The sequence below is a fragment of the Symphodus melops genome, assembly GCF_947650265.1.
Source record: "Symphodus melops genome assembly, chromosome: 19".
NCBI classification, from domain to species: domain Eukaryota; kingdom Metazoa; phylum Chordata; class Actinopteri; order Labriformes; family Labridae; genus Symphodus; species Symphodus melops.
This window is the reverse complement of record NC_136709.1, coordinates 4965940-4993655: the sequence shown is the minus strand read 5'-3', so window position 1 is coordinate 4993655 and position 27716 is coordinate 4965940. Positions and strand designations below refer to the sequence as shown.

The 27716-nt window shown below is 41.3% G+C and overlaps 2 protein-coding genes across 7 annotated transcripts in view; both read left to right on the top strand.

Annotated features, from left to right (window-relative positions):
- Nucleotides 1–9601, top strand: part of sobpa (sine oculis binding protein homolog a) — a 43503-nt gene extending 33902 nt beyond the window's left edge. For all 4 annotated transcript variants that reach the window (XM_079369927.1, XM_079369925.1, XM_079369926.1 and 1 more), the window contains 2 exons: nucleotides 7–2062; nucleotides 4576–9601. In XM_079369927.1, coding sequence (XP_079226053.1) covers nucleotides 7–2061 — 2055 coding nt within the window. In that variant the 3' untranslated portion in view covers nucleotide 2062; nucleotides 4576–9601. The remainder of the gene's footprint in view (nucleotides 1–6; nucleotides 2063–4575) is intronic.
- A 3573-nt stretch (nucleotides 9602–13174) lies between these two features.
- rock2a (rho-associated, coiled-coil containing protein kinase 2a) overlaps nucleotides 13175–27716 on the top strand; it is a 40966-nt gene continuing 26424 nt past the window's right edge. For 2 of the 3 annotated variants that reach the window (XM_079369420.1, XM_079369419.1), the window contains exon 1: nucleotides 13175–14165. In XM_079369420.1, the coding sequence (XP_079225546.1) occupies nucleotides 14067–14165 (99 nt within the window). In that variant the 5' untranslated portion in view covers nucleotides 13175–14066. The remainder of the gene's footprint in view (nucleotides 14166–27716) is intronic. The other variant, XM_079369418.1, reaches the window with a different exon arrangement.

The following is a 27716-nucleotide window of genomic DNA, read 5'->3' as shown; positions in this document are numbered from 1 at the left end:
TTGCAGGTGTGTGACTGGTGCAAACATATCCGCCACACTAAGGAGTACCTGGACTTCGGTGCTGGTGAGAGGAGGCTGCAGTTCTGCAGTGCCAAATGCCTGAACCAATACAAGATGGACATTTTCTACAAGGAGACACAGGCAGCACTACCTGGAGGGCTGTGTAACCCAGGACATGGGGCAGGTGGGGAGGGAAAGCTGGAGTGCAGTGGAGGGGTTCAGCTGCTCACTCCTGAATCTTGGGGAACTTCGTTGACGGACCTCCGACGTAAAGCTCCTTCACCAGGGGGCCCTTCCATAAACTCCACTCTGGCCCCTTCTACTTCTTCTGCCACATCACCCTTAGACACGACGGCTGTCTGCTCCCCATCCTCTTCCTCCTCAGCCAAGATCCCTACACCTAGACCTCATGAGAGCCCCACCCTTCACCCACCACCTGTTTCCTCTTTGCACCCACCCATTGGGGTTCCCCCTGGTAGCCCTCCAATGGTGATGACACCACGGGGACCAATGCCCCTGCCTCTGTTCATGGAACATCAAATGATGCAGCAGATGCGTCCACCTTATCTTCGCCAGTCTGCGCACCCTGCAGGGCCCAATAGCCCCCTGTCAAACCCTATGATCCCTGGTATCGGTCCACCACCTCAACAAAGGAACATTGGTCCAGCATCAAGCCCTATGCATAGGCCCCTGCTGTCTCCACATGTCCACCCCTCAACCAATCCAAACCCTGGTATGATGCCTCCCCATCCCGGTTTCCCCATGCCAGGCCTTCACCCTTTCCCCCCAGTTAACATGATGCCCAATGGACGCATTCCACTGCCCCCAATGATGAACTTCGGCATGCCATCCCTGGCCCCACTGGTGCCCCCACCAACACTCTTAGTCCCATATCCCATCATTGTACCTCTTCCAGTCCCAATCCCTATTCCAATCCCAATCCCCTTCAGCTCTAAGAGTTCCAGGGACCAGCCAATGAACAGTGGCCCTGTCCATGGTGCTCCAGAGTCCGCTGAAGCCTCAACTCCTGGGCCACACTCTCCTGGGTCATCTGGTGAAAGAGGGGAACAGAAACTAGATTCAGCTGGAGCAGGGCATATTTCTCCTGTTTGCTTAGAGAGAAGCAGGTCAGAGTTGGTGGACTTAACTGTGAAGGCAGAGGACCATTCAGGCAACCTGTGTCTAAACAGTGGCACTGGCATGTTGGACGAGGTGATTGATCTCACTGTTGGTCAGAGGTCTTGCCAACACCAGGTAATTCAGAGGATGCTACCTGGGCTCCAGGTCAAAGTAGAAGCAGAGGCTGAATCAAGATCTCCACCAGCTGCTGGGCTTGGAAGGGAAGGGACATTTAGTCAAGATGGGGTGGAAGATGGGCTTTCACAAGGCCTCCTTAGTTCTATAGAGCTGGAAGGGGAAGCACAACCAAAAACACTGGAATCGTTAGGCCCACCCTCCAGCAATGGCAGCCCATCTTGCAATGCTGATCATCCAATGAGCCAGCTTCACCCTTGTAACTCCAGTTTTACCCCACCACCCTTACCCAGCACCACACGGACACTTGCCCAACCCCTGCCACAGCTTCAAACAAATCCTGCTGCCCCTTGTAATGTCATAGTCAATGGTACTGGATGGCATTCGCTTCTTACTCCTGCCTTTGAATCCTGCCCTGACCGAAGAGAAGACAACTTTACGGGGGATAGAGAGGCAGAGAAGCAACCAGCCAATGGTGAGTTTGAACGTGAGGCACTGAAAGAGAACAATTGCTTGGTTGGAGATTGGGAGCCTGGGAAGCGTGGCCCGGTACAAGACGAGATGGTGGAGACAGTGGAGGGTAAGCCTGACTCTGACTCCAACTTGGAGGAGGGTGAGCACGCTTATGCCCTGCCGCTGCTTTCTACTGGAGGCTGTGTGGTCATACAGCCTGTGCCAAAGCCTGGCGCCGAGAAGACAGCCATCCTGTCCTGCTCCATCAGTGCCCCTTTATCATCAGCCGGGAGCCCCGAGCTGGAGCCACCGTTAAAGAGGAGGTGTCTGCGAATCCGCAATCAAAATAAATGAGGTGCGTTTCACTCAGTGTGCTCCCACAAACACTTTTAATTCAGTGACATTTAGTAATTCACAGTGGGGTAACCATCAAATAATCAGTTAGGTTTGATAATTTAAATGTCTTTCAGTCCCCAGATTGAACCATTTGGAATAATCTGTTACCTCCTAAATATGTTGTTCAATTTTCCATCCTTAGTCTTTACATCTTGTCTGTCTTTAAAACTCTAGCTTCAGTTTTTTTTTAATGATTATATACTGTATGATCAGTTCAATGCAATATCATTGTTTTGAAATGACAGTTAATGACGTCACCTCATAAAGTGTATTGTAAAATGTATAATTCAAGACAGTACAGAAGTCAAAAACACAGGTATACTGGCAAGACCTCACTAAAAAACCCCATTACAGACAATGTTCGTGGGAGTAGCTCTGGAGAAACATTAGTGGGGGGGGGGGGTAAAGGGAAAATATGTAAACATTAAATGAAAGACCTTGATCTTACTTTAACGGTAGTCCATAGTAATCTCTTGTGACTTTTCTATGCTGTATATTTTTGTGAGGCAGCACATTTCTCACATTTCACAGAAATTTAACTTGTTGCTTTTCTTTCACTGGCAGATCACAGCAATGAGCTTGAGAGTGGAACTGGGAAGTCTTTTATTTCAATTGATTTATTTAACACCTTAATGAAAAATCTAATGATGCACTTCTCAAGCTGTTAATTCAATGAAATTGTATTCAAGAGCAATTGAAGGCCAATTCAAGTTGTGGTAACACGAGGCGAGTGCTCTGAATCAGAGTAATTAATAACGACAAAAGATGGAAATCAAGCCTTGTGCACCGTTAGTACTGCTCAGAGCACCCAACAGACAATAATACGAAATACTGCAAGATACACATTTTTCATTACTGATAGCAGAAACATCTTTTTGGTGTATCTCACCTTTTCCCCTTGTCTGCAAAATCACAAGTCATTCATAATGAATAAACTAAAACATTATGTAAAATGTATGCCAACAGAGAAGCAGATGCTGAATATTTTATTCTGTATTTCCCCAAAAGTGTCCTCAAGCTGATCCAGAATGCATGCACAAAAGAGAATTTACAAAAATAAAGAAAGACTTTTCTATTATTTGATACTGTGTATTTCCACCAAAACTGTCATTATGTGATTCTTGCATGAGCCTTATTTCTTCCAAATAAACACCTCATAGTCGCTCTCTAACCTTTGAGTAATAATTGGAAATGCTAGGCTGTAGGGATGTCTGGATACACTACTATATTATATGTCCTAGATACAAGGTTCATAATATGATTTTTTTATGAAGACAACAAATTTAGGTCCAATTATGAACAAATAGGAATCTTTTTACTAAATTCAAACACCAAATGCAACAAATGTTTTAAGTTATTTGTAGGTTTATAAAATTACCAATAAAACAATGCATACTTTCCTTTAGAAAACATCCTTTTTGTATCTCTGATATAAAAACACACAAATAAAATCTATTGTTTGTTTGCAGCAGCAGAACATAGTTTGTGCTTGGCATCTTGCTCCCACCTCTTCCCTCCTTGCTGACTATTTCACATGCAGATATCTGAGGAGGGGTGATATATTATCTTAAACTCCCTAGTGGGAGCCTATAGATGGATGCTGGGGTGGTGGTGGGGCTGAAAGCTAGAGCACAGTACTGGTGCAGGTCAGAGCTGGCAATGAGAGAGGAGAGGGAGGGACCAGAAATCTTGCAGCTTCAATAGGCAGGAAGGAGGTGTTGTCAGGCGATAGTGGATGATGATGCATGTCATGTGTGAAATCACTGCAGCTTTAGTTGTCTGCCTAATCTAACACCAAGGCATTGCCTCATGTATGGCACAAATAGGGAAAATGTCTTTAAATAAACAGCTGCAGCCTACGTTTCTGGCAATGAATACCAGAAAGCTTTCTAAAGACAATGAATGTTCTCAACCTTCTGTCACCAAACATAAGTTTCCTTTCACAGTCCTTTATTTTAAAGTTGCGTCATTTCAACTAGCCATGACAATAAATTGATCACCCCGTATCCTTAAAACACCTATGGGTGCATAGCATTACCCCAAAAAAATTATTTAAATTGAATTGAATCCCTTGTCTCACCATATGTTATTTTTGTGTTTTGGTGTCTTGAGCTTTGCAATATGGTGTTGTTTTACGTGCTGCATCATGCCCATTAACTGCACTTATTGTGTCTACCATCCAACTCTGAAACAAAACCAGTCTAAACCTCTGATTCTTCATTTCCCTCCACTACTTGTGTGTGTGTGTGTGTGTGTGTGTGTGTGTGTGTGTGTAAAAAGCAGATGGGGCCCTCTGCTGGTTGAACAAATAGAATGACAATTTATGTATTTTCAAATCGATTGAAATTGTCCATATTTGTATTGATTTTCGATTGTACAGGGATGTTCGACTTGACCTGAACAGAAACCTGTTTGGTACAGCCTACTTTACCCAGTGACTCAGTCTAATTGTCTTCCCACTCTGTTCCACAGATGGATGCTCTGAGGACCGCAGTGCCATCAATGACACTCACTTGTCCACCCCACACCTCTCAATCCCAGCCTCCAAAACTTCTTTACCAAGCATGTGAACTCCAACTCACACACACACACACACACACACACACACACACACACACACACACACACACACACACACACACAAACCAACATTCTTCTGGTTCTCACTCATCGTCCAGTCTACCAGCACCACAAATCGCCTTTGATGACTGATGAGAGTCCAGAATAACGTGTTACGTATCATCATAGAGTGGACAGGACTCATTTTGTCCCTCGGATGGACTGAACTTCTACAGACTTGATGTCATGGCCAGCAGGATCACAAAACTTCTGAAATGTATATTCCTGCAACAGGAGGACTTTACTCCACTGCTTCACTCCCCATTTAGAGACCTTCAGCCCACAGTGGCTTTTAAACCTTAACCGCACTCCCCTATCAAAGCGAGAGTATTGTCTTTTAGTATGGAATGCACTATAGGGTCCAGTATTCAAAGATGCTGCTGGGACAGGAGCCCCACAAAAATTGTTTTCCATCTCTTAAATGCTCCCTTTCTGTCCAACCTGAAGCCTCACCACAGGTTCAAAATCTCTGCTCGAGTGTTGTTTTTTGAACAACTTATCACAAAGGCAGAGAAGGATGTCACAACATATAGATTTTTAGAGCCAATGAGATGACAAAAAATAGCAGAAAATCTTCTTCTTGACAGATTTGCTTGTACACAATCAGCAAAACCTTCCAACCTGACACAGAGTGTTCTGGGTGATTGGGATGTGTGGTAGCTAAAAAGAAGCACAAGTATAACAACTTGAAATGCAATGTGGCCGAAGGACAGTTTAAAGAGATTGCAATCAAAGGAAGGTAGACAGTCCTTGGACATAGAATTACAAATTATGTTGAGAATTATTCCTTGTGATTCAACAAACTGGAGGGTAAATTATGAACCTTCACCAGCAAGAAATGGTGTGTGGGTGGACTCTCTGCCATTTTTCTGTGGCATTTGTTTGCTCTTAAACTTTACTGATTTGAATATATATTGTTACACAACAATGAGACAGAGTTTTCATGATAATCATTCCTACTGAAGACACTTTTATAACCACCTGATCGCTTAAAACAGTGGGGCATGCTGATAACAGTTACAGGGCTCTTTGCTGTTTCAGAACATTTCATGGCTTACTTCACCTCCAAAAGAACCAAAAATGGCATAGCAATGTAAAACTCTGCCAACCTGCAGAGGGTACTTGCTTCCGCAGGCTAGTTCTTAATCTTTTCTATTATACATTACCAGTGATGTTCCTGTAATGGGTTAGTTTTAGAGTCACTGCACTGAATTTAGAGGGGCAGAGGGAAGCCAGCAGTTTCATAAATAATTCTTCTGGGACCTGGAGGGAAACTGCTGAAGTAACACAGCGAAGACAAACTCCTTTTGAAAATAATTTCAGACATATATAAAACATTGATTTTTTTTCTTGTCCACGACCTCCAATGTTGCTAATTTTTTAGGCCAATTGTATCTGATTTAAGCCAATTTCAAAGCATTTGTTGTCCTTGATTCACATCACACTCTATGTACAGAAAACAACAACGCAACTGTCACCCATACAGTTAGATCTGATCTAGTTACACATCTCACAAGCCAGCGAACCACAACTTCAGTTTAGTTTACTCTCCTATAACGGAGGAGCATTGTGTACAAGTGAAAGACAAGGTATTATCATATGCCAAAGGCCTCTGGTGTGTTGAAACAAAACATGTCACCTAGTTTTTAGTGGAAATGGGAATTAAAACTGGAGATTTGAGCAGATAATTTATAGTTGCCAAAAATAACTAGCACTTTTTTTTTTAAAGGAAGGAAGATGAAGGAGAATACAAGTGGGTGTTACTGTTACTGATGTGTATATTCCAACCCTACATTACTATTTACCTTGCAGCATTTGTTTCCTTTCATTCTCTCAAAGTAAAATATTGTGTAATTGGTTCATCATTCTTTTTGTCCAAATAAGGCCCAAGCATTTATTCATACAAATACCTGGATGTCACAGCCACACTTACAGAACACATAACACACATTAAATCTTTCTACCTGTGTTTGAAGCAGGATCAAGCAGAGAGCCCGGTTGAAGTTACAGAGTGTTGATTCACAGTAAGCAGTGTGAAACTCTATCTGTTGACTGTTAGTCAGGCATTTAGGCTCAGCTTGCTGCTTGCCAAGGCCAAGCTTTGGTGTCAACTAAAGCATTTCCTTGCCTTCTGTTTTATTTCTCTCTGAGCAAAGGCAGTTAAAATGGTCTTCATAAGGATGCTTATTTTGGTCTTAGTTGCCTTTTTTCTGCCTCACGTATATACATAATTAGACATTTTCCTATCTGCAGTTGTTTCTTATCTGATTTACAGATTACAACTGAAGAAAAAAAAAGGAAGGAATTATATTTGTATTCTACCCTGAAATGTCTCTCTTGAGCTTTTTATTGTCTCAGTAAGAACTTGGCTTTTGAAAGATCAGAAACCAGTGCTGGTGTATCATGAAAACACAGTAGCTTTTAGTTTTACACTGGTAGTGTGTAGTGTCTGTGCAATTGGCTCGTTTAAAACTCGGGCCAGCATCCAGCTAAGAGCAGGATTTTAGAGGCCCCATGCCCAAAAAACCCTCCCTAACATTTTGACCAGAGACTCGCAGTCGTCTCTTTAAATCATAAATTATTACTTGTATTTTTAACATTTTATTTATTCAGGTAACTGTTTATAAATAGTTTTTTAAATTGCATTTCTTAAAAGTGCCCACTGTTTGTAAGTTTTCAAGATGTAAAGTCCCACCAGAGTGCAAAAACATACAGAGGACATGATTTCTTCAGTGGTAGCTACAAACCTGTAAAAAACTGAGCCAATGGTAGCTTATAGCAGAATATAAAATCCTATTTTTTAAGTCCAGCACCATGCAGTCAAAGAATAGACACATTCTTAGTTCAAGGAAAACAGTTATCAGAACAACTCACATGATCTGGTTGGTTCATTTGCTCTTGTTTTTCTCAAGCTAGCAATTTAGCATACTGTAGGATACACTGCACCAAGCTAACAAGGCAGATAGCCTTTGTTTTAAACTGGTAGACTGACCTTGTAAAGGAAAAAGAAGGGTGTCAGTAATGTTATCATATGACACGTAGACTGATAAATGTTTGTCCTGCTAGCAGTGGAGAGACGAGCGATGGCAGTGTTGGCAGATTGCCTTTGAATGTACTGAATACATTTATGTCATCCAGAAGATAAACCCTTTTCTGAATTGGCCTCTATCAGGTTTCCTCTAGCACCAACCATAGAACTATATGACCCTTGTACAAAATATATTCAAAGCGGAAGCTGAAAAGATTTCAGTTTATCAAATAGTGAGTAAAATTGAGACAGCATTGAGACTGAAAGTCTGAGGAAGCAACTCTGGTTCCATCTAATGGTTAAAATAAACTTCTAACAATCTAACAGCACCTTAAAAGCTCACTTAGAACTCATTTTGTGCTAACCTATGCTAACCAGCTGATGGTTGTCGCTCCAAAAAGAAGTTAAGTTGTTACCCTGAAACAACAGGGATTTTTCATTTAATTTTCCCGCCAAAAGACACATGCTATTTATTTTGACCTTTTGCCTGTAATGCTCGTTAGAGCCCGAAATGTAACAACGACCTGAAATGTTATAAAAACAATACATGCAACAAACCCAAAATGTTGTAACTGGTCAAATATGTAACAAAATGTTAAGCCCAAAACATAATAACTTTTTTGGGAAGGAAAAACATTTTTCTCCTAATAATCTAACAACTTGTTAAGTTTAGGGCAAAAAGTTATTACGAGTTGGGCTCAGCATTTTGTTACAGTATCGACCATTTACTACCATTTGTTACATTTTGGGAAGTTGTTACATTTCGGGTTCTAACAAAGCTAAACTTACAATTTTATTTCTACTGCTGATCTCTTCCACATTATCTTACTAGTGCTCTGAATCTTTGTTTATGAGTTTATATTTGTTGTGAAGCACAAACCAAAATCTTTCCTTTCTCCTTTGCTTGATATCCACATGCAGACACACATACATATATAGATCTAAAAACGAGATGCAAGTTATGTTGAATCCTAATCTGCACCATGTTGGGAAGGCGTTGCAAACTATACTAATCGTGTCTGAGACTGGACATATGGGAGCCTCACTCTAATGTGGAAATCCTGGACTGCTGTTTCAGTTGTGGTGATGGCAAACAGACTTGTGACAAATCTCCAGCATTCCTTTTTTGATGATGGACTACAGGCCGGTCAACAGCCTAAAATTATGCAATGACAACTAACTTCAATCCTAATATGGACAATTAGTCCACAGACAAAATAAAACATGACTTCATGTTACTTTTCAAAAACAACAGAGAAGTTGCCTTAACTCTTGCTTGTATAATCTCTACAGTTAAGACAATGACACTCGCTTGTAAAGAAGACTCTCCCTTCTTTGTACAAAATGAAATATACCAGAAACAACAACTTTGTTATCTTGCTAGTGTCAGTGTATAGATGATCAGCTTTTTTCTGTAACTTGTATGGACCGTCACATTTTTGCTAAGAAGAAACCTTCCTTCCAAATCCCTTGTCCCTCAACATCCAATCTGTTCAACGTTTTAACTTGTGGTGGACTGTCAATCTTTTTGTGTACATTTTATAGTATTATTTATTGTTGACAAGTTTGCATTTGCAAATTTAAAAAAAAAAAAAGCTAATTTGGCCAGAGCATTCTAGTCCGATGCAAATGCCCAGTGAACAGTGAAATGCTTTTTTAATTATTAAAAATGGAGAAAAAGATTTTTGAGAGGAGGTGATCTTCTGTTTTTTTTATTATTATTATGATGATGTAACATGTACATAACATGTGGCCAAAGTTGCTTTGGGAAAAAAAATCATTTTTGTGTTGTAACAGTATTTGTTTTATCCAGTGAATTGCTCATGAAGACAAATAAATAAGAGACACACATGTCTGTTTCACATGGATCTGCTCATTCTTTGTAAAACATAAGGTAACCTGCACACACAAAAAAGGCACAATAAATCGCCAAAGGATGTTTATAATTGTAAAAGTATCTCCTAGATTATTTTTTTTGAGATCTTTATTTAATGCTTGACTTTATTACATAATTCGGAACATATCGGACAGACACCCAGAATTTGTGCAAATGTGTGAAAATCACAACTTCCATGTGAATTTCAGAAGCATCACTTTGTTTTTTTTTTTGGTTTTTTTAAAAAGGAAAATAAAAGGCTAAGTACTTCTTTACTTTTGTTTCTCAGATAAAGCCTACTGAGTGTCTGCAAGTAAACCACCAGGTCAATATTTGTTTAGAAAAAGCATCCAATATGCCGCATTCAACGTGATGGAAAACATTTAATTCCTGAGAATCTGCATTGTGGCCTTTCTGGCTTAATATCTGACACTATCTTATGAACCCATTTCATTGAGCAAAAGATTGTTAATCATAAATTTGAATAAAGTTTTAACCAAAAATAGCTTATTAAAAACAAGCATGACACTAACACCATAAAAAATGAACACGCCAACTGTGCAAAAGTTATCAAAAATGAATGCACATGTGATTATGTGTTTGAACACATTTTAGAATATTGAATCATTTATAATAAGACAAAACTTCAGTTTAACTGTTTAAATATGACTGAAATTAAGTACGTTAAAAAAATATATAGGCACCAAATTATTAAATAAGTAATAACTACATATTGTTGCTGATAATTAGCCCACCATTGATGAAGACAGGAATCAAGTCATGACTTAAGATGGACTTGTAAAAAGTACACCATTTTTTTTGTTTCAAGATGCGTATTTGAGCTTCGACTTTACTGGACAGGATAGTGGATAGTGTAGGAAGTTATGGAGGGTGAGAGTGGGGAATGACATGTGGGAAAGGAGCCAGGAGTTGAACTCGAACCTGTACCACCAACTTAACTATAGCCCCCATACCATGAGGCCAACCAGCCCCACAAGCACAGTGATTCCATCTAGTAAATTAGTTATTAATTCATGAATTAACTGGGAAGCAAGCCGCTTTTGGTTACTGTTAATTTTAGTTTGTATAACAGCTCATTAAATAATTATTTGATAACTTGTTTGTTTATGTGTTTAGTTGGAGGGATAACTTTTGGTCTTGGCTCTGCAGAGAAACTAGGATTTAATGGTCTCTAGTGCCATCTAATGGCTCCTTAAAAAAATCCCTCAGCACAGAGTAATTGGAAAAAGCAGAATTTCTGAATTTTTGCATTAGCATGAAATGGATGCATTACAAAGGCTCACTGAGCAAACCCACCCTGGGGAAATCAGGTTTTTGTGTTTAACATCAACTTCTCATCTTATTCCATTTTGAATGCAGTTGGTCTCCACGTAAAAAAACTACCTCAACATACTGGTTAAAATGACATGGCATCATTTAGCATGTTTTTATGACACAGAAAATAAACAAGTATTATATTTATATAATGTTAATTGTAATGTGGCTGATGCATCAAGAAGTGGATCAGATAAAACATTTTTCAGTACAGCTGATAAAAAACGCAAAGTATTAAAAGATAAAGGGTCATATATGAGCCACACTATGAGGCTTTGTTTTGAGTTTTAGTTTAAATGTGTATGGTTATATCCAGCTTTACACTGTGAGATACTAAACACATACTGTATGAGTTATGGGCAAGGGCATCTCAGTAGTGCTTGGAAATGGACTGGAATCTCTCCAGCAATTAGACCAATGTAGATTATTTGATCCATACTGGAACTTGAACTGGTGACCATCCCGATCTAAACCCAAGTCCATATGAACTGAGCTCCAGCGCTGTGTCTTTTATCTCTCGGTATCTAGTCCTGAACATGTGTAAGTATGGCTTTCTGATCAAAAGTCTACATATTACTCATGGAAAATGTAAACAAAGTCTAATCAGGGGCTCGCTTGTCTGACCCCTACCTCAAGGCGGGTTCAATGTAGAAAAAAATCAGTCTTTGTACTGATGGTCTTGTTTGATTTTTTTAGCTCGTAAAGATATATTACTATTAATTTCAGTCAGTTTCATAACCAGATAAAAAAAATATTCATACTATAATAGCTTTAATTGAAAAAGTGATTATTTTGTTTATTGGCTTTAGGATGATCCAATATGGCACCAAAAATGATTCCTCTGTGTTACACTTAAAAAGAAATAGATACAATGTGCATATACAAAACATTTTTGTGAATATTTCCTTCATGTTGTTATGTTTCCTGTGTTTGTTTGTCGCTGTGTTGGTTAACATATTTTCCAGATATTACCCCTCAGTAAAACTGGCTTTGAAGGGCTTTTCCTTGGAGTTGAATTTGCTAATTCATTGCAGTTTGCTAACTGTAGGTGGCGCATATGTTGAGATTTGTGCAACTGCAGTTCTTTCTCCACATGTCCAAGTTGAGCAAATAGCAGTGCATCAATATAGGAATTTAAGATGAAAACACACACACCTGTATGAGAAATGACTATATCAATGAAACACAAATTTAGAAAAGTAGTTTTATACACCAGAGCCACAAATATAACATGGATGCAAAGAATGCATCTGTGGTCAAACCGCTCCCCCTGTTGATGAAGCAGAAAACAACAAAAACTAAACTTTCCCAATTAAGTGCAACTAATTTAGTTTGTTTTAAATGAAACAGATGGGATTGGGATTTTTCGCTCTTCAATTCTGAACCTTGCTAACCCAAATGAAATCAAAATATTTTCTATTTTGAATTTTTTTATTTTACCTTTCTTTTACCAGGCAGCCTTATTGAGATTTTGTTATCTCTTTTTTAAAAGAGACCTATATCAGTGGCAAAGAAAATTAATAAATATTTGCTGTTAATGAGCACATATTTTCCCTAAAAGTTAAACTGCAAAGACTTACATACATAAGTCACGTAATGTGCAGACAGAATATTGTGGAAATGTATGCTATTTTGAGTGGAAATATATTGAACTGGATGACCCTTTGCCTTTAAAAATATACGTAGAAAACACCTGTAAGTTTGTATCTGTACTGTCGTCTTATATGTCGGTAGGTGTCTTTTGAAAAATAAATCTTTTCTCTTACAATCAATTCTATCACTGGCTTTGATTTATTTTTGCTGTTTAAATGTAAAAAAGAAAGACAGAAAAGAAAGCCTGGGTCTGCAGCACACTGTCAACCACGTACCCACAGCTAGCAGTTTCAGGCATTAAAAATAAGAATATAGAAATGTTCAATCTTATTGCTGACAGCCTCGTTTGCTTTCATAGGCTTCGGAAAGGCATCCATATAAGTTTCAGTTTATTTCATAACCAGCTAAAAACTCCACACAGGAGCTTTAAAGAATAATTTCAACAAATCTTTGAAATGTGATGGTTGAAAAACAAACAAACAAACTATAACTTGTTTGGTTTTAATAGTAGATGAACATGTACTGCCACAGAATACACAGCTTTCACCATTGGCTTATTATTCATTCTATAACAACAAAGATGAGAGGCTGGTGCATACCGTCCTGTACAGTTTGAGGAGTAGGAGGTAAGTAGGCCTACAGGTGGCTTGTGGGTAACTGAGTCCTCGGTGTTTTGCTGTCAGGGGGAGGAGAGAAACTCCAGACTCAGTGTGTTGTGTGTAGATGTGAGTGCACCGTGAAGAATTCTGCTGCTGGAAGACTTCACATCAAATAAAACCAGTCACTTTTTTTGTGTGCGCGTAAAACCAACAAGGAGGACGAGGCGAGGAGGACAAATGAGAAAATGCGAGAAGAAATCCAGGAAGAGAGTGTGTGCTTATTAAAAATTCAGCGCGGGAGAAGAAGACATATTATCGCCTCTTCAGATGACTTGTGGCAGCACTGAGGATAAACTACAGCACTGACGGACTTCTAACATTATTGAATGGGGTGAAACGAAGCGCATTTAGTTTTCCTCTTAAAGGCGAGTCCAAAGCTTTTCCAAGCTGCTAAAAAAACCAAAGGGACGGGAAGGGGAAAGGAAGGGGGGCAAAGAAAACGCCCTGCTGCTGCTGCCTGTTGCTGCTATCTCCACATTCAAACTTTATCGCCGAGTTGGAAAAATGCATCTTTCAATTAAGGGGAGGTGATAAACCGAGGGTAACATTAACTTTTTTTGGGGGTTGCTCAAACCTTGGCAGCTTGCTCTCAGAAGGCCCCGCTCGCTTGGCCAAGTTTTTTTGGGACGCGGGGAGTCTCTCTGCTTTGGGAATATTTTCTCTTCATTGTGCAGCACACTATTCCTGTTTGCAGCTATTTGGGTGGGCTGAGAGCTCAAGGCAGCCCCACTAGGCCCACGGCCATTAACCAAAGGGAACAAAGAGGTTTCACATGTAAAACTCCAACCCGTTTTTGAGGAAACACATCTTTGTGTGTATTTGACTAAAACTTGTACCGACCGAGGCTGCAGCCATGTCGCTGGGCGCTGAGAGGAGGATGGAAACCCGGCTGAAGAAGCTGGAGGACATGATCAGAGATCCCAAATGTGCCATAAACCTGGAAAGTTTGCTGGTAAGTCAAGTGGGATACACCTCATCGATTATTAAAGATGCCATGTTGTGTTTGCTGAAACGCTACACGTATGCATGTAAGGTAATGACATGCATGTTGTCTTGACCCCCATCACTCCAGTATTGTAACCTGCTATACTGTTAGCATTGTTTTTACATAAATCAGAGACTGTGATGCTGCACACTAAGAAGGCACTTAATCATTGATCTCAGCTACCCAGGTTTCTGCACTGTTTTCATCCCGTCCTGGAATCTGATCCATTTCCATATTATGTATTTGTTCAAAGACTGCCAAAACAGCAGCCTCATGGTGGACATACTGTAGACAGGCCTGATTAATAGTTAAGACTCAGTGCAGACAGTGCAGTTTTGGGCTCTTTGAAGCGTGTCTACAGATTAGGATTAGCTGGTGGTGGTAGAGAATGTCCCTCTCTTGCTGTGTTTGTGGAGACTAATATTTCAAGCTAAAAACCAGACCAGGTCTACCAACCTCCTGGTCTTCCTGCACACACAGCTTATAAGGAAGCTGTTGTCAAGCCAAAGCCCAAACTCAGTTTTTCAACTTTCAACTGAAAGAAAACTCTAAAAGTGTTGGCTAAATGTTTACCTAACAGCCCAGTACAGTCTGCAGGAACGATTACGGAAAAAATGGAAAAGGTTGTCAACATTTTACAACTATACTGTGTTTTAAAATGTTACACATCTCTGACTTCCCAATGATGTACCAAAAAAAAGTTAACTAAAGAAGGATCAGTGGTCAAATACTGACATTTCCTAGGTCCTCATAGAGTCTCATAAAGATGCTTAAGTGACATTGATTACAGTCTGATAAGTCGTTGCCAGTGTGTTTGTGCAATTTAGACAGTGTGCAGGAATTGAGTTGCATTTTTGTTGTTGTTGCTTCATCATCAAATCGGGAATAAAATATTGATTGATTTTAATGTAGTGTTTGAAATTCTGGTATGGCGACAGCCCCTCGTGATGTGTGTCAAACAGGGATGATGAAAGCACAGGAGATGGATTGTTGTATCAGCTCGTGTTTTGTCCTGCTGCCACCTCACATCAGCAGAGTGATCCCCTCAGTGTCCATGTGTCTGTAGACGGCACGAGGCTGAAGGAACGTTTGAGCTGATTGTAGGGCCACAACGTGTTACTGAAACTACAGGACAAACCTGCCGTTGTCATGGTTTATTGATGAAACTTAATATGTGGTGCAACTTCATCATTATGTAATTAACACATTGCAGAAGTCTGAATTCCTCTCAATACATTTTTGTAAACAAGCAAGGCTTTCTCACTTAGCTGTGAGCATGTTCATCTTTGGAAGGGAACCTGGGCGTTTGGTTTGTGCTTTGGAGCAGTGTTGATGCATTCAGGTGAAGCTGTCAGCAAGCCTTTAATTAATCGGTACCATTCAAATGGTGGGCCAGCGAAACCTGCTTTTGCTTTTTATTTTGGACTCTGGAGAAACATTTTACAAACTGGTTTTCAAAACGAAACCAAAAAAAGGGCTGCACACAGGCTGTGGCTCACTATTCGAGTCGTCGTCTTTTAAGTGGAAGGTCGGCGGTTCGAGCCCCAGCTCCTGCAGCAACATGCCCGATGTGTCTTTGTGCAAGACACGTTGCTCCCTTTGCTTGTGATGGTCACGTTACACCGCAGCCTCTGCCATCAGTGTGTGAATGTGTAGGTGTGACCTGCAGTGTCAAAGCACTTTGAGTAGCCTGAAGACTAGCATGAATTCTGTGAGTTATACATATTATGCACTCTTTAATATTAGGCGTTTTTTTTTACACTTCATACTGTTCTCTTAATAAAAGACAATGTTTGCACATAATGCATATTTTTCTCATTTTATGCAGGCTTATTTTGCATCCATACATATATCTCAAACAGCACTTATCCGCCCAGTAAACTGTCCTCCCCCTTCATGCGTTCTCCATTTAAACCTCTGAGGAAAGAGCTGCTGCACTGACAGCATTTTCTGAGGTGACATTTTTCTCATCCATTTGTTTTAGTTAGGGTTAAGTCGACCGTCCGTGCGCTGACCTTTGTCCAGGCAGAGCGCGTTCATTTATGTCGCACGTTTCGGCCACTTCGGCACAATTTCAACGTGTTTCGAACGAGACGTCAACAGCATCATGACGGAGGGAAATATTATCACTAGAAGATTTAAAAAATGACTCCAACAAACCTTTAACAATCACAGAGAAGATATGAAATATGAAAATATGAAAAAAAAAACACATCTCAAAGAAATATGCTGTTGTTGTCTGCTCTGCTTGTGTTACAGTCCTGAGTCTTCAGTCTGAAAGCTTGAATCAGCTCTTATTGGCCCAGTATGTAAATGAATGATGACACATTTTTAACCTTCCAGTGAGCTTAGTCTGTATTTGTCTGGATATAAAGTCGTATTATGAATAGAGTTTGAGGACTGTTCAAGGTACTTTACAGTCAGATGCTAACGTGTATCAGGCTAAGTATATGGCTTTGCAGTGAAGATGAAACTTCTGATATATTGGGCCTTGGGAAGAATATAAAGGATCTACCTCCTTTTTGTCATCGGGTCTCTTAATGACCTGAAGTTGAATGAGGCAGCGGACAAATCCTTCCATTCACTGTATATAATGACACAAGTCTGCTATAAGGGAAAGGAGATGTCTTCTGAAATGTTCTCCGTCCCCAACAAAAAAGATCCATGGTCTTGAAATGGATGTATAACTGAATTAACAGATCTGAGAAACTGAGGAAAATGTGTGTTTGCATTTGAAAGTTTTATACAGAGAGATCTGCAGCGAAGACATAATCCTCAGCAGCATCCTTTTTATGCTGCCAAATCTTAAAGTGGCAGTGTTGGAGTTCCTCGCCCCCCCCCTAAGTGGATGTGACACAGAGCAAACACGCTGTCGGGTCTTTTTTAAAAAGCATCACCTCACCCCTTTTGATGGGCCCCATCTAGCTTGGGGCCCCCTGTGCATACCCTCTCCTGTGCCCCCCCCCCCCCTTCTCCACTCCTCAAAGCACTCCTGCTCTAGTCCCTCTACCCTTGAAACATTCAGCAGTTTGCTCGAACACCGGTGGTGTTTACTTCCTGCACACGGACTGGAGGGAGAAAGAGAGAGAGAGAGAGAGAGAGAGAGAGAGAGAGAGAGAGAGGGGTGTTGAGTGTTCGAGACAAAAGTTGAGTGGGAAGCCTGCGTAGGAGAGAGCAGGCTGCGGCTTTCCATTTTTAGCAGTCTCAGTGCTGTCACAGGGATCAAGAAGTTTTGCTGTGCAGGTTGAGATTCCAACACACACTCACTCCCGTACACACACACACTCACTCCCGTACACACACACACACACACACACACACACACACACACACACACACACACACACACACACACACACACACACACAAACACTAAGGGCTCAGAAATGTCCTTTTTTGCAGGTGGAATAAAAACATGCATACTTTCAGTGCCTCAATAATTGCTCACAGGCTCATATTTGACGAACAATGAATCGCAAATCCGTTGCTGCAGTGGCGTAGCAACAGCAACAACAACAAGAAAAAAAGAAGGAGGAAGTTGCTTTATCAACTCTTATATAATCTCCCGAATAACAGCTTGATGAAAGAAAGTATCAGGTTTGTATTTTCAGCTGACTTTGACTTAGAAGTTTTCAGGACTGGCCGAGAGGTGGTGAGCTGAATCGGCTGAGGATACGGAAAGATGACAGTAAGGAATCTGCAGCATCTGTCCTGTACGCTCAGTGACCCTCCTTTAAATAAAGATGAACCTTTGTACGGTTGGATTTACTGTCGTTGTCTTTGACATTATAAGAGAGCGGAGGTCACTTGTTAAGCAGCTAATCATCTGTAATGAACTGAACCTTATCCCGTCTGAATGGCCTGATATGAGCTGATATCCATCTTGTCCTCCATGTACTGCATTAACACGTTGAAGAATGCTTGTTTGCTCTAATTAACAGTGGGCTGACAGCCACCTGAACATGACCTGTTAAGGTTCCTTGCCTGGGTGCTGGGAGGCGTAGTTGAACTTTTCCAGCTGGACGTTGAGTGGTTTAATTAGCTCCAACATGTGAATGTTTTGTTTTGGTTTCACAGGGACTTTTCTCCTGAAGACTTTTGCCTTGGTCCATCTTTTTTTTTTTTTTTTGCTGCCACAGTCCCAGACTGAAAAAGTTAGAAGCTGCCATTGTTGCCATTAAAAAGCAAACGAAGGCAGAAACTCTGCAGCATAGGAAGAGCTTAAAGAGAGATTAAAGTGGAAAACTCGCAGGGCCTAGGTTCATGGAAATAGAAAAAAAAACAAACAGATAGGTTAAAAACAAAACATAATGCTACATATACAGTCAGAGACTTATGGGTTGCTTCTGCTTGGTTTTATTGGTGCAAAGTTGGTCTTTTCCATTTAATAAAGATGTGTTCACTAACTCCAGAATAATCGGTTGCCACGGGAGACGAGTGAGTTTTTCCCTTCTGAAATCAGTATCATGTCAGTCTTAAACCCTCCTATCAGTCAAGCTCTACGTTCTGGTCCTCTAAACTGTAAATCACTGTATTGCCCACATCAGCGTTCAATCAAATGTAACCTGAGGCCTCAGCAAACTTCCCCTGATGCAAACTAAAGCGATCATTACTTGGCAGCACACCGCTGCTGACTGAAGTTCTGGACTTAACTTGGCAGCTCGGAGCGCACGGTGAGATTGCCGAGGACAAGCAAAGGAAAGTGAGGCCATTTTTCGAGATAAAGGAAAGTATGGACACTTGATTGCAAGCCACATTAGTTGCCTTTTTTGTGACCTAAAGGAAATGACCTCATTGAGTAAATAGTTGGAAAGCTATATATGGGTCTCCGTGTCCCTGTGAATGGCTGCACTTTCCCCTTTCATTTTGGAGCCTTATCTCACTCTCTCTGGCTCTGTTTGTCTCTCTGCAGCTCAGCTTATTCAACACACTGCTGTGCTTCAACTGGAGCTGCACAAGTCCAAAAGCTTTGATTCAGCCTGCACACCTCGCCTCACCTGATCACTTTAAACACGATAGAGTGTATTTGAGCTTTTTACAGACCGTGTGCTCTTTCACTCTGAATGCAGGATTTGCTTTGAAGTCATGATGTGAGATCAGGATGACATTTAAGTTCATAACCAATGGCACACTTATGACACGTGTGCTGTGGAGAGACCTCACTGCGCTGAACTTTAAGAGCAGAAAATACCGAGCACAGCCAGGTACTCAACGATGTGTCTGCCTGTGACGCACACGCTGGAGTATGCACACTCACTTTTGACTGCAAAGTGTTGTTTGAGGTGTGAAGAGAGTGGATGTCCCCTTCAAAACATTGAACCTAATTGCATGATAGGGACTGAAAGTTGACTCAAACTGGTAGTCAAAGGTAAAGCTCAACAAGGTTCGATGGTTCACAGGTTTCGATGTTCTTGACTTAAAGAAACTGGTACAGGCGGAAACAAGTTGAAGTTAGTCCCATGCAGTTTGAGAATCTTCTGGTTTCTTCAGGCCTCCATCGGGAAAGTCCTCAAACTGGCAGCATTATCAAATTGTACTGCGTGATTATTCAAAGTATTTATAAATATAGAAACTCTGCCAGTGCCTCATTCCATTCCCTGAAACTGGTCTTATCTCTTTCTTTCTCTCCTCCATCTTCATTCACATATTGTTCCTTTTCTCTCCTTGCAGCATCTCCTGTCTCCCTCTTCTTCCACCTTCTCTGTTTCTTTCCATTCTTCTTATCTTATTGCCCCCCTCCCCCCCTCTTCCATCCTCCTTTATGTGAAGTTCTTCGGGGAGGTGGGGATGACCCCTGTGTGTCGTGTTCTCTGTTTCTACCCTGATAGTCGACAGAGTCCACTCTGTCTCTGGAGTGCAGTTGCGTTGCTTTCAGGGGAGCAGCAGCAGCGGTCCTGGCTTCAACTTGCGAGCTGGATAGAAACACTGCCTTATAAGGCACTGGGGACGGTGGCCCCGGCCAATTTTTTCCCCTTTTTTTTTTTTCCTGCAAAACAAGCCAGTCTCTCTGCTCCACACCACCTCTGCTGAGGCGATAGGGTCTCACCTTGGCTTTTTTTGGTTTTTGCTCCACTCCAGTGGAGAACACTGGGAATCTTTGGGGTGTGCAAGCCCCCCAGTGTTCTGACAATGTCACACTTCACTGGAAGAATGGTCTGGGCTTCTTCAGTGAGAAACTTTTCAGGGTTTCCCTGCTGAATAATGCTATAGGAGGACAACCTGAGGCTTCAGTTTTTTTCTCATTTTCCTTACTCATGTTCTGTCTTCTATAAATATATTGGTAAGTTTTGGTCCATGAAGAAATAGTTGTACTTCAGCAGGAAAAATGCCCATCTGCTTCTTTGCCAAGTTAGATGATCAGCTGAAAACCACAGTCTTGTCTGTGCATCACATAAACCACCAGAGCCAGCAGTCAGTTAGCTTAGATGAGCACAAAGACTGGAAACTGAGCCTGACAGATTACCATCGATATGGGATATTACACATATAACACAGATAAATCCTGATCAGATGCATGTTTTACCAATTGTTTATGATGGGAACACACTTTATTTGCAATATATTCTTTTGGTTTGGATCACCTGACAGCTGAAGTGAAACTGAGTAAAGAAAATAAACAGTGATTTTGAGGTCGACTTTCAGCCGAGTGAGACTGGTTGTCGGACATTGTTCTTGTCGTTTATCTTTTACTAAAACATATCTCTAGAAGTACAAATGTCACATTAGTATGAAAGTCGTCAGTTGACTCGGTCCCTCTTTTAATCGTAACACCAGAACATCACTTCAGTGATGTTTGCTGCTCCTTACACGGCTAGAGGATGAACGTCTTCATACATAGCAGCAGCTGTTTTTGACGTGTCTGGGTCGATAATGTTGCTGTTTGGGAAGTTCAAGCAACGCAGAGTGCTAATTAACTAATGTTAGCTAGTTGACTAAAGCTAACGATAGTATCAGGATGACTGTCAGCTTCTGTGTTCAAGGGCAGTGATGTGAGGTAACGGCAGGAATCTTTAGATTCAACACAATCTTTGTCAGGATGAGAAGTCCTGTTCTTTTTCCCCCCACTGGGGCGGCAGAGGGTCTAAGACCCGCATCACTGTCAGCAGAGCTTCACGTCTGAGCAGATCTCATGACTGCTTTCTGATATACGATGACGTCAAGCGTGTGTTTGCTCAGTGACGCAGCCGCCTGAATACTCTTTGCATATTCAAATTGTTGCAAATTCCAAATCAATATTTTTGGCCTTATGGCCGCGATGACCCAAGTCATCTGGTCTGTAATCAACTGAAAATCCCAACATGTCCTTTAAACTTTTTCTGCCTAAAAAACAAGATGATGAGTTAATAAGTGAAACACTGTGGTGCCACATGCTTTCTTATGTGTTAGTACATATGGTAGCAGCAGATTTCACTTCTGTTAAAGATGTAGTATTCACATTTTCTGTCTCAGCTTTCAGGATGGGCATTTCATGGACAGTTACTTTACAAAAGTCTGTCGACATGCTTTGAATACAATTTTAATATTTTCTAGGAGGGTTGAAATTTCTCACGGATGGACGTGAACATTTAGTTTGTTAGCTTGATGCTAACACATAATTGTGTTAGCCATTAACATGCTAACAGATTGAGCATCGTGATCGCTGTTAAGAATGTCAACAATAAGTAGACTCATAGACGAGTACAAATAAGTGTTTCTTAAGTTAAGAGATGCTAAGTAAGTTTCTCAGCATACTCCAGATGTTTCCCATGAAATGAATGTTTTTCATTCGTTGTTTAATGGCGGTTAGAACAGCACTCCACTTCTGGCATAATACCTCATCACAACTTTGTGCTGGGGCAAAAATATTTTGAAGTGGAGATAAAAGTGGCATGACGACGTTTTAATTTGAACAAACGAGTTCTTGGAAATCATGACCCATCCCTGCTCATCATAACATCAACATGTTTTTGGAGATGTGTGAGGATCGGCCGTATTTCACTTCAAAATGAAGGATGTTGCTCTCCCGTCTGCTCAAACGTCATTCTTCGCGGCAGGACTGTTTTGTCAAATTGTTTCCAGAGAAATGTCCGGGGAACAAAACAGCAGTGACTGAACGATCTGGAGGCTTGTTATTTAGCTTTAAAAGGTAGAATGATCCCCCACTGCCCTCTGTAAAACATTCTTTACAAACAGAAGAGAAATCAAAGTTCAGCTCACACGCACATGCACACACACACACACACACACACACACACACGCATAAGCAAACACACACACATAAGCAAACACACACAGGTCCATAATCCACCTCCCAGGGACGTAGAAGGAAGATAAGGGCTTTTCTTTACTAATTTAAAAAGTGTCATCCTAAACGAACATAACGTCTCGGATTAAGATGAACCTCTGGATAAAACTGATCCATTCTCTTAGTCAGATTTCTTTTAGTACATGGAAAGCTGCAGTGTGACGTCCGTGCTATATGATTCTCATGTGAAAGGAAACGTATGCACCCTGAGATTTGTCTTAATCTGCTGGATCTTCTCGTCTAGACAGAAGGACTGTGGCGGACATAATATGGCCATAATATGACCATGGCGTGTTCCAGGGACCATCCAGTGAGGTTTTAGTGAATTATATAAACAGGTGAAAACAAACAGTGGTACTTAATAAAACAGCACTTATGATCTTATCTTTGTTTGGAATCACAGTTTTGATGGAAAATGTGACGCCTGAAGAGCTCTCACTCTCCACGCACATTCAGATCATGACTCATTGTACGAACAGCTCACAGTGGCTGATTGAACACATCTTGCTGCTAAACCCTGTGCAGGATCTGTGCCGATGTTAAAGAGTTTTATACCTGAGTCTTGGTGTATTTATAGGTTGAAATGAGGGTGTGAGTGAGCAGAGAAGAGAACAGCAGTTGCCCACGCAGAATGCATAACCCATCCATCTGGCCTCGGTGTTATCATTCCATCACAACCTGCTGCTGAAACACAACCTCCCACACACACACACACACACACACACGCACGCACGCACGCGCGCACGTGATGATGCTCGCATGCAATATGTACAGGAGGACGCCACATTAGCATCATTCACTCTATCTTAGCAACACACCCGCTGCATTGTGAATCCACCAGCAGCACCGGTCGAACAATTCAACACATTACTGAGCAGCTTTGTATTGTCAGTGAGTTCACACAGCTTTCATTTCCTCTAACAAACCCAAACAAGAGAGATAAGTCCAGCAGTGTTGTCGTGCTGAGGCTGGCACTTCGAACGCAAACAGTTTGTGCCAACACTTGAAATATTTATATACAAACTGAATAATGTTCACGATGAGAAGTTGAAACTGAAACCAGCCTAATCATTGAATCAGTTGGAAAGTTGGATTTGAACCAGGGCTGCCCGCTCTCGAGGGCTGAGCCTCTGTACGCGTGGCGTGCACGCTAACCGCTGGGCCACCAAGTCGACCCCCCTTTATAGGAAGTTTTAGGTTGAAAAGAAGCTCATAGTGGTAAACTAAAGACCTGATGAACCTGATGAACCGGTGCAATGATAGAGAGTGTTAGACTCATCTTTATTTTTGGAGTGAGCAAGTTTTACTGACTTTTTTAGGCTTTTACATTACTGTGCTTAAAAGTCTCCTTGTCGTCTCTGAATTTGAGTCAAAACAAACAACAAACACCTCTGGTATCCTGAATCCTCCGCTCTCCTCCGGCGACGCACCTTCAGCTCCCGTCCACTCACGTTCAAGTTACTAATTCAAAACTCACCATAATTAAACAGCATTAAGTGCAAGCAGCGGACAAGATGTTCATATGTTCAGAGCTGCAGTTGTCTGTGGCCTGTCAATGATACCATCCTGGATGTTCTTTACTAAAATCAGAAATGTTGGATTTGTTTTTTTTCTGTGCATCTCCTAAGGGCTCAATGAAAGCGCTCAATGACTCCAGCAAAGAACCTCTCGCACTCTTCACATACTGAATTGTTGTGTTAGCAGGCTAATGTTAGCGCACTTTGGTTAGCTCAGAGCTTTATATTGCACATAGATTGACCCCAAATGACCCCGAACCAAAGACACTCGAGTGACATCCAAATAAGCAGCGAATCTGTCTGTCTCTTTTCTTTAGTCTTGAACTCAAACAGCTTCATATGAGGGCCGGCCCGTCCATGTAAACATGAGGGAAACACAGCTCAGACCACGGTACAGCGTTCTGCTCTATTGCTGTGTGAAAATGTTCTTTTGACATGCTCTGGAAAATGGGCTTTTGTTTGCTGCTTGCTGACCTTTAATAAACGCTAACACCATATTATGGGGGTGTGATTCCTGATCTATCTGCAATCCCAGATTTTTCTGACTACAACTTTGTGGTTTGTCTTTAACGAGATGAACCAATCCAGTGCCAGCTGGCAAGACTGAGTGTCAGGTCCACGACACAGAAGGCAGGACAGTGTCCTCCAAGTGTCCCCTTAGAGAGATCTCCTCAGTGGTTCAGTTATTCCTGACTGATGAGCTCATTGAAATAAGAACAGTGTTCAGTGTTTGTGTTGATTCAGAGAATTTGGGCACAATAGATTTGTTAAGTTGTAAACGTACGACGATGCTGAGCACGTCATGAGCATTTAGAAAAGCTGAGTACAACACAGAACAGGCAGCAGGACTTAATGTACAAGAAGTCCTGCTCTGCATTCTTTCCCCCTGGCACATTCCTCACCCTACTTTATAATAAAGCATGGGTGCCAAGAAATGCACAGGGCACAGGAGCATGGGACAGAAATCTGTCAAACGCAGGGAGTTAAGACATACTCTTGTTATTCCCTGTGGAGGCATTAGCCGTGCTATTTGTGGGCCTCCGCAGGATTCCTGCTGCTGTATGTTTCTTGGAGAGTTTACGGGCCCTGCCTGGCACCGTCCCCTCTCTCTGCCCAGCCCACCCTTTATCCCCACAACTATTTTTAAAATGGCTGGAATTCAATCAAAACATTAACTTTCTGCTCAATCCTTTTAAAGCCCACTGCATTGCTGCGTGTTTGCTGTTCCACATGCCGAGTGATGAGATGGGTACGAGGGGAGGTAGAGGGTTTTTATTTTTATTTTGATGAAATAACTGCAAATGGAGCACGGAGAGTTTGTGATGTTTCAGAGCTTGGAACAGTTGTGTTTTTTCCCTCCTGTGTTTCTTCCTTCTTTTCAAGTTAACATCATCACATTCCTGTCCTGGTGAATCCTCCGGGACTTTTTATTGGGTGATAAAGAGTGGAAGCACGCAAAGGGAGATTGACAGCTCGGCGATGTCGACAGCAGGTTGGGTAAATAAAATGGAAAAGAATAGAGGGGAGCTGAAATGCTCATAAAACTCCTGCCTGCTGCTTTCCTGAAACTTCAACTGGTATATACTCTTTGTATTTTGCAGGAGTTGCTTAGCAACTAGCCAAAACCCACTGGCAGAGATAATGCTGAAGTGCTATCTAATAGATGTATAAAGAGCCAGACTGATAAGCTGAGCTGGACACTGGTATCAGCACAGGAAGACATTAATGTACGCCTGTCACTGTAAGTTGAACAGGGAAGTGCTCCTATATGTCTGGAGCTGACATCACAGATTGTCATTATTCAGATTGATCGTTACAGTACAGTACTCCCTTTAAAGTAGGTGAAGCGGTACAATGGGCGCAGAAAGGAGCCTCTGTGCTCTCCTCAAACGGGTCCAGAGATGTCGGATGCATTCAATTTTGAATAGGCAATTCAGCTTAACACCTCCCCAGACACTCGGCAGTAATTGAATATTTATTTATATCATTGCTTCCACTCAGTGGTTGGGAATTGTCCTCTAGAGTGTGGTTGGTCGATGGAACAGTAACGCTAATGGAAGCAAATGAGAAGTGCTGCATGCAGCCACTCGTCTGGTGTAAATCCAAACACACCGAGCAGCTTTTTATGAACGACCTGCAGGGTAGAGCCTGACCAATACTCAGGTCAATATGTGTTTCTGTTCTGATTTCAAACAAACAAACAAACAAACAAACAAAGACTTCATCATGGAGTTTATCAGACAATCTTTGCTTCTGTTCCTGATGGAGGAGTTGATGCCAGTTCTGTTTTTAGCTCTGTTCCATTGTATGATATCATTATTATTTCATAGAGAAAGTTGCCCCAGTGATAGCTATCATCGTACTATTCTAGTTAATAATTTAGCTTTTTTTTTTTTTATTCAAGTCCCACCCCTAGAAAATAGCTTTAGTATGTCTTTACATTGTGTTTATGTGCTGATTATGAAACTTTCTGACATAACATAATAAGCTGACAGCCAATAAGAAGCTTCACCACACAGAAGAAGACTGAGGCCTCTGCTTCCTATTAAACTACATAAACGCCCTCATGGTTTCATCAGGTTTGTCATCAGCTGTTTGATCTGCGTTGATCGATGAATTTCAAATAGTTAAGAAGTTTTTGGGAAAGTAAGACATTGATAGATATTGTTTCAGAAATGAAGTTGCCCCATCGGCCTTTTTGTGTCTTTGTTGAGTTAATCAGTGTAAAATCTGTGTCCTGTTGGTGATCAGTGACATCAACACGAGCTGCTTCAGCCTCATTGACACGTCTACATGCTTCTTTTCTGGCTTTCCTTAAAAAAACCCCAAGACAATCGTGATTCAACATAGTTTCACTTCTTTCACTTCACAGCCACTGGCGCTTCTCGCCGTCACCAGGGCAACCTGTATTCTTTATTCACTTCCTCCACATCTTGTGTAATGGGCTGTTGTTGAAATGACAGAAAAAGGAATATGTCACAAAGACTTCCAGTTAGCTAATAAAATGTTTGCTTCACGTCTGAGTGTCGTCTTTGTGTTTCACATGTCAACTGTTTCTTTTCTCTCACACTTCACATTTGTATTCATTAGTCGACAGAAAAAAACCATCAAGCACACGAAGCCAGCATCGCTGACAGAACGCTGAACACACCTCCTGAAACCTTAGCTTTACGTGTGACTGTCCCAGCTGTGTGCAGCGGCTCTGCCTCTGAAAACAGTCAAACAGAGCTGGAGAGCCCTGAGGCACGATGAGCTCTCAGGGTTTACCTGTTCACTTTTTTAAAAAAGCAGCTGGCAGGGGGTGGTGCTCATTTTCATTCTTCAAGAGGACACGAGCCAAATTGATCATACCTCATTTTCACGAGCGCTGAAAAGATCTCAGCCTGCTGTAGTCAGTTGCTATGAAACAAACATAACAGCAATAAATCTAATACTAAAGAAATATACAAGTCTTCATTAGTTATTAGAAGTCTGGTCTTTGTGAGAATGAAACGTTCCTGCAGCGAGATGCACGAATGATCTAAAAATATCTCACTGCTAATTGATGCCCAGTGACTGCTTCCTCTCGTGTACTCACACACTGATGGAGATGGAAGTGATAGCCAACATAAGGTCAACATATCCTTCATCCTACCTATTCGCCTCAAGTGATCTTTGAATAGAAAGTAATCACACACAAGTCAATCTGAAGCTGCACAGATTAGTCAAAGAATGAGG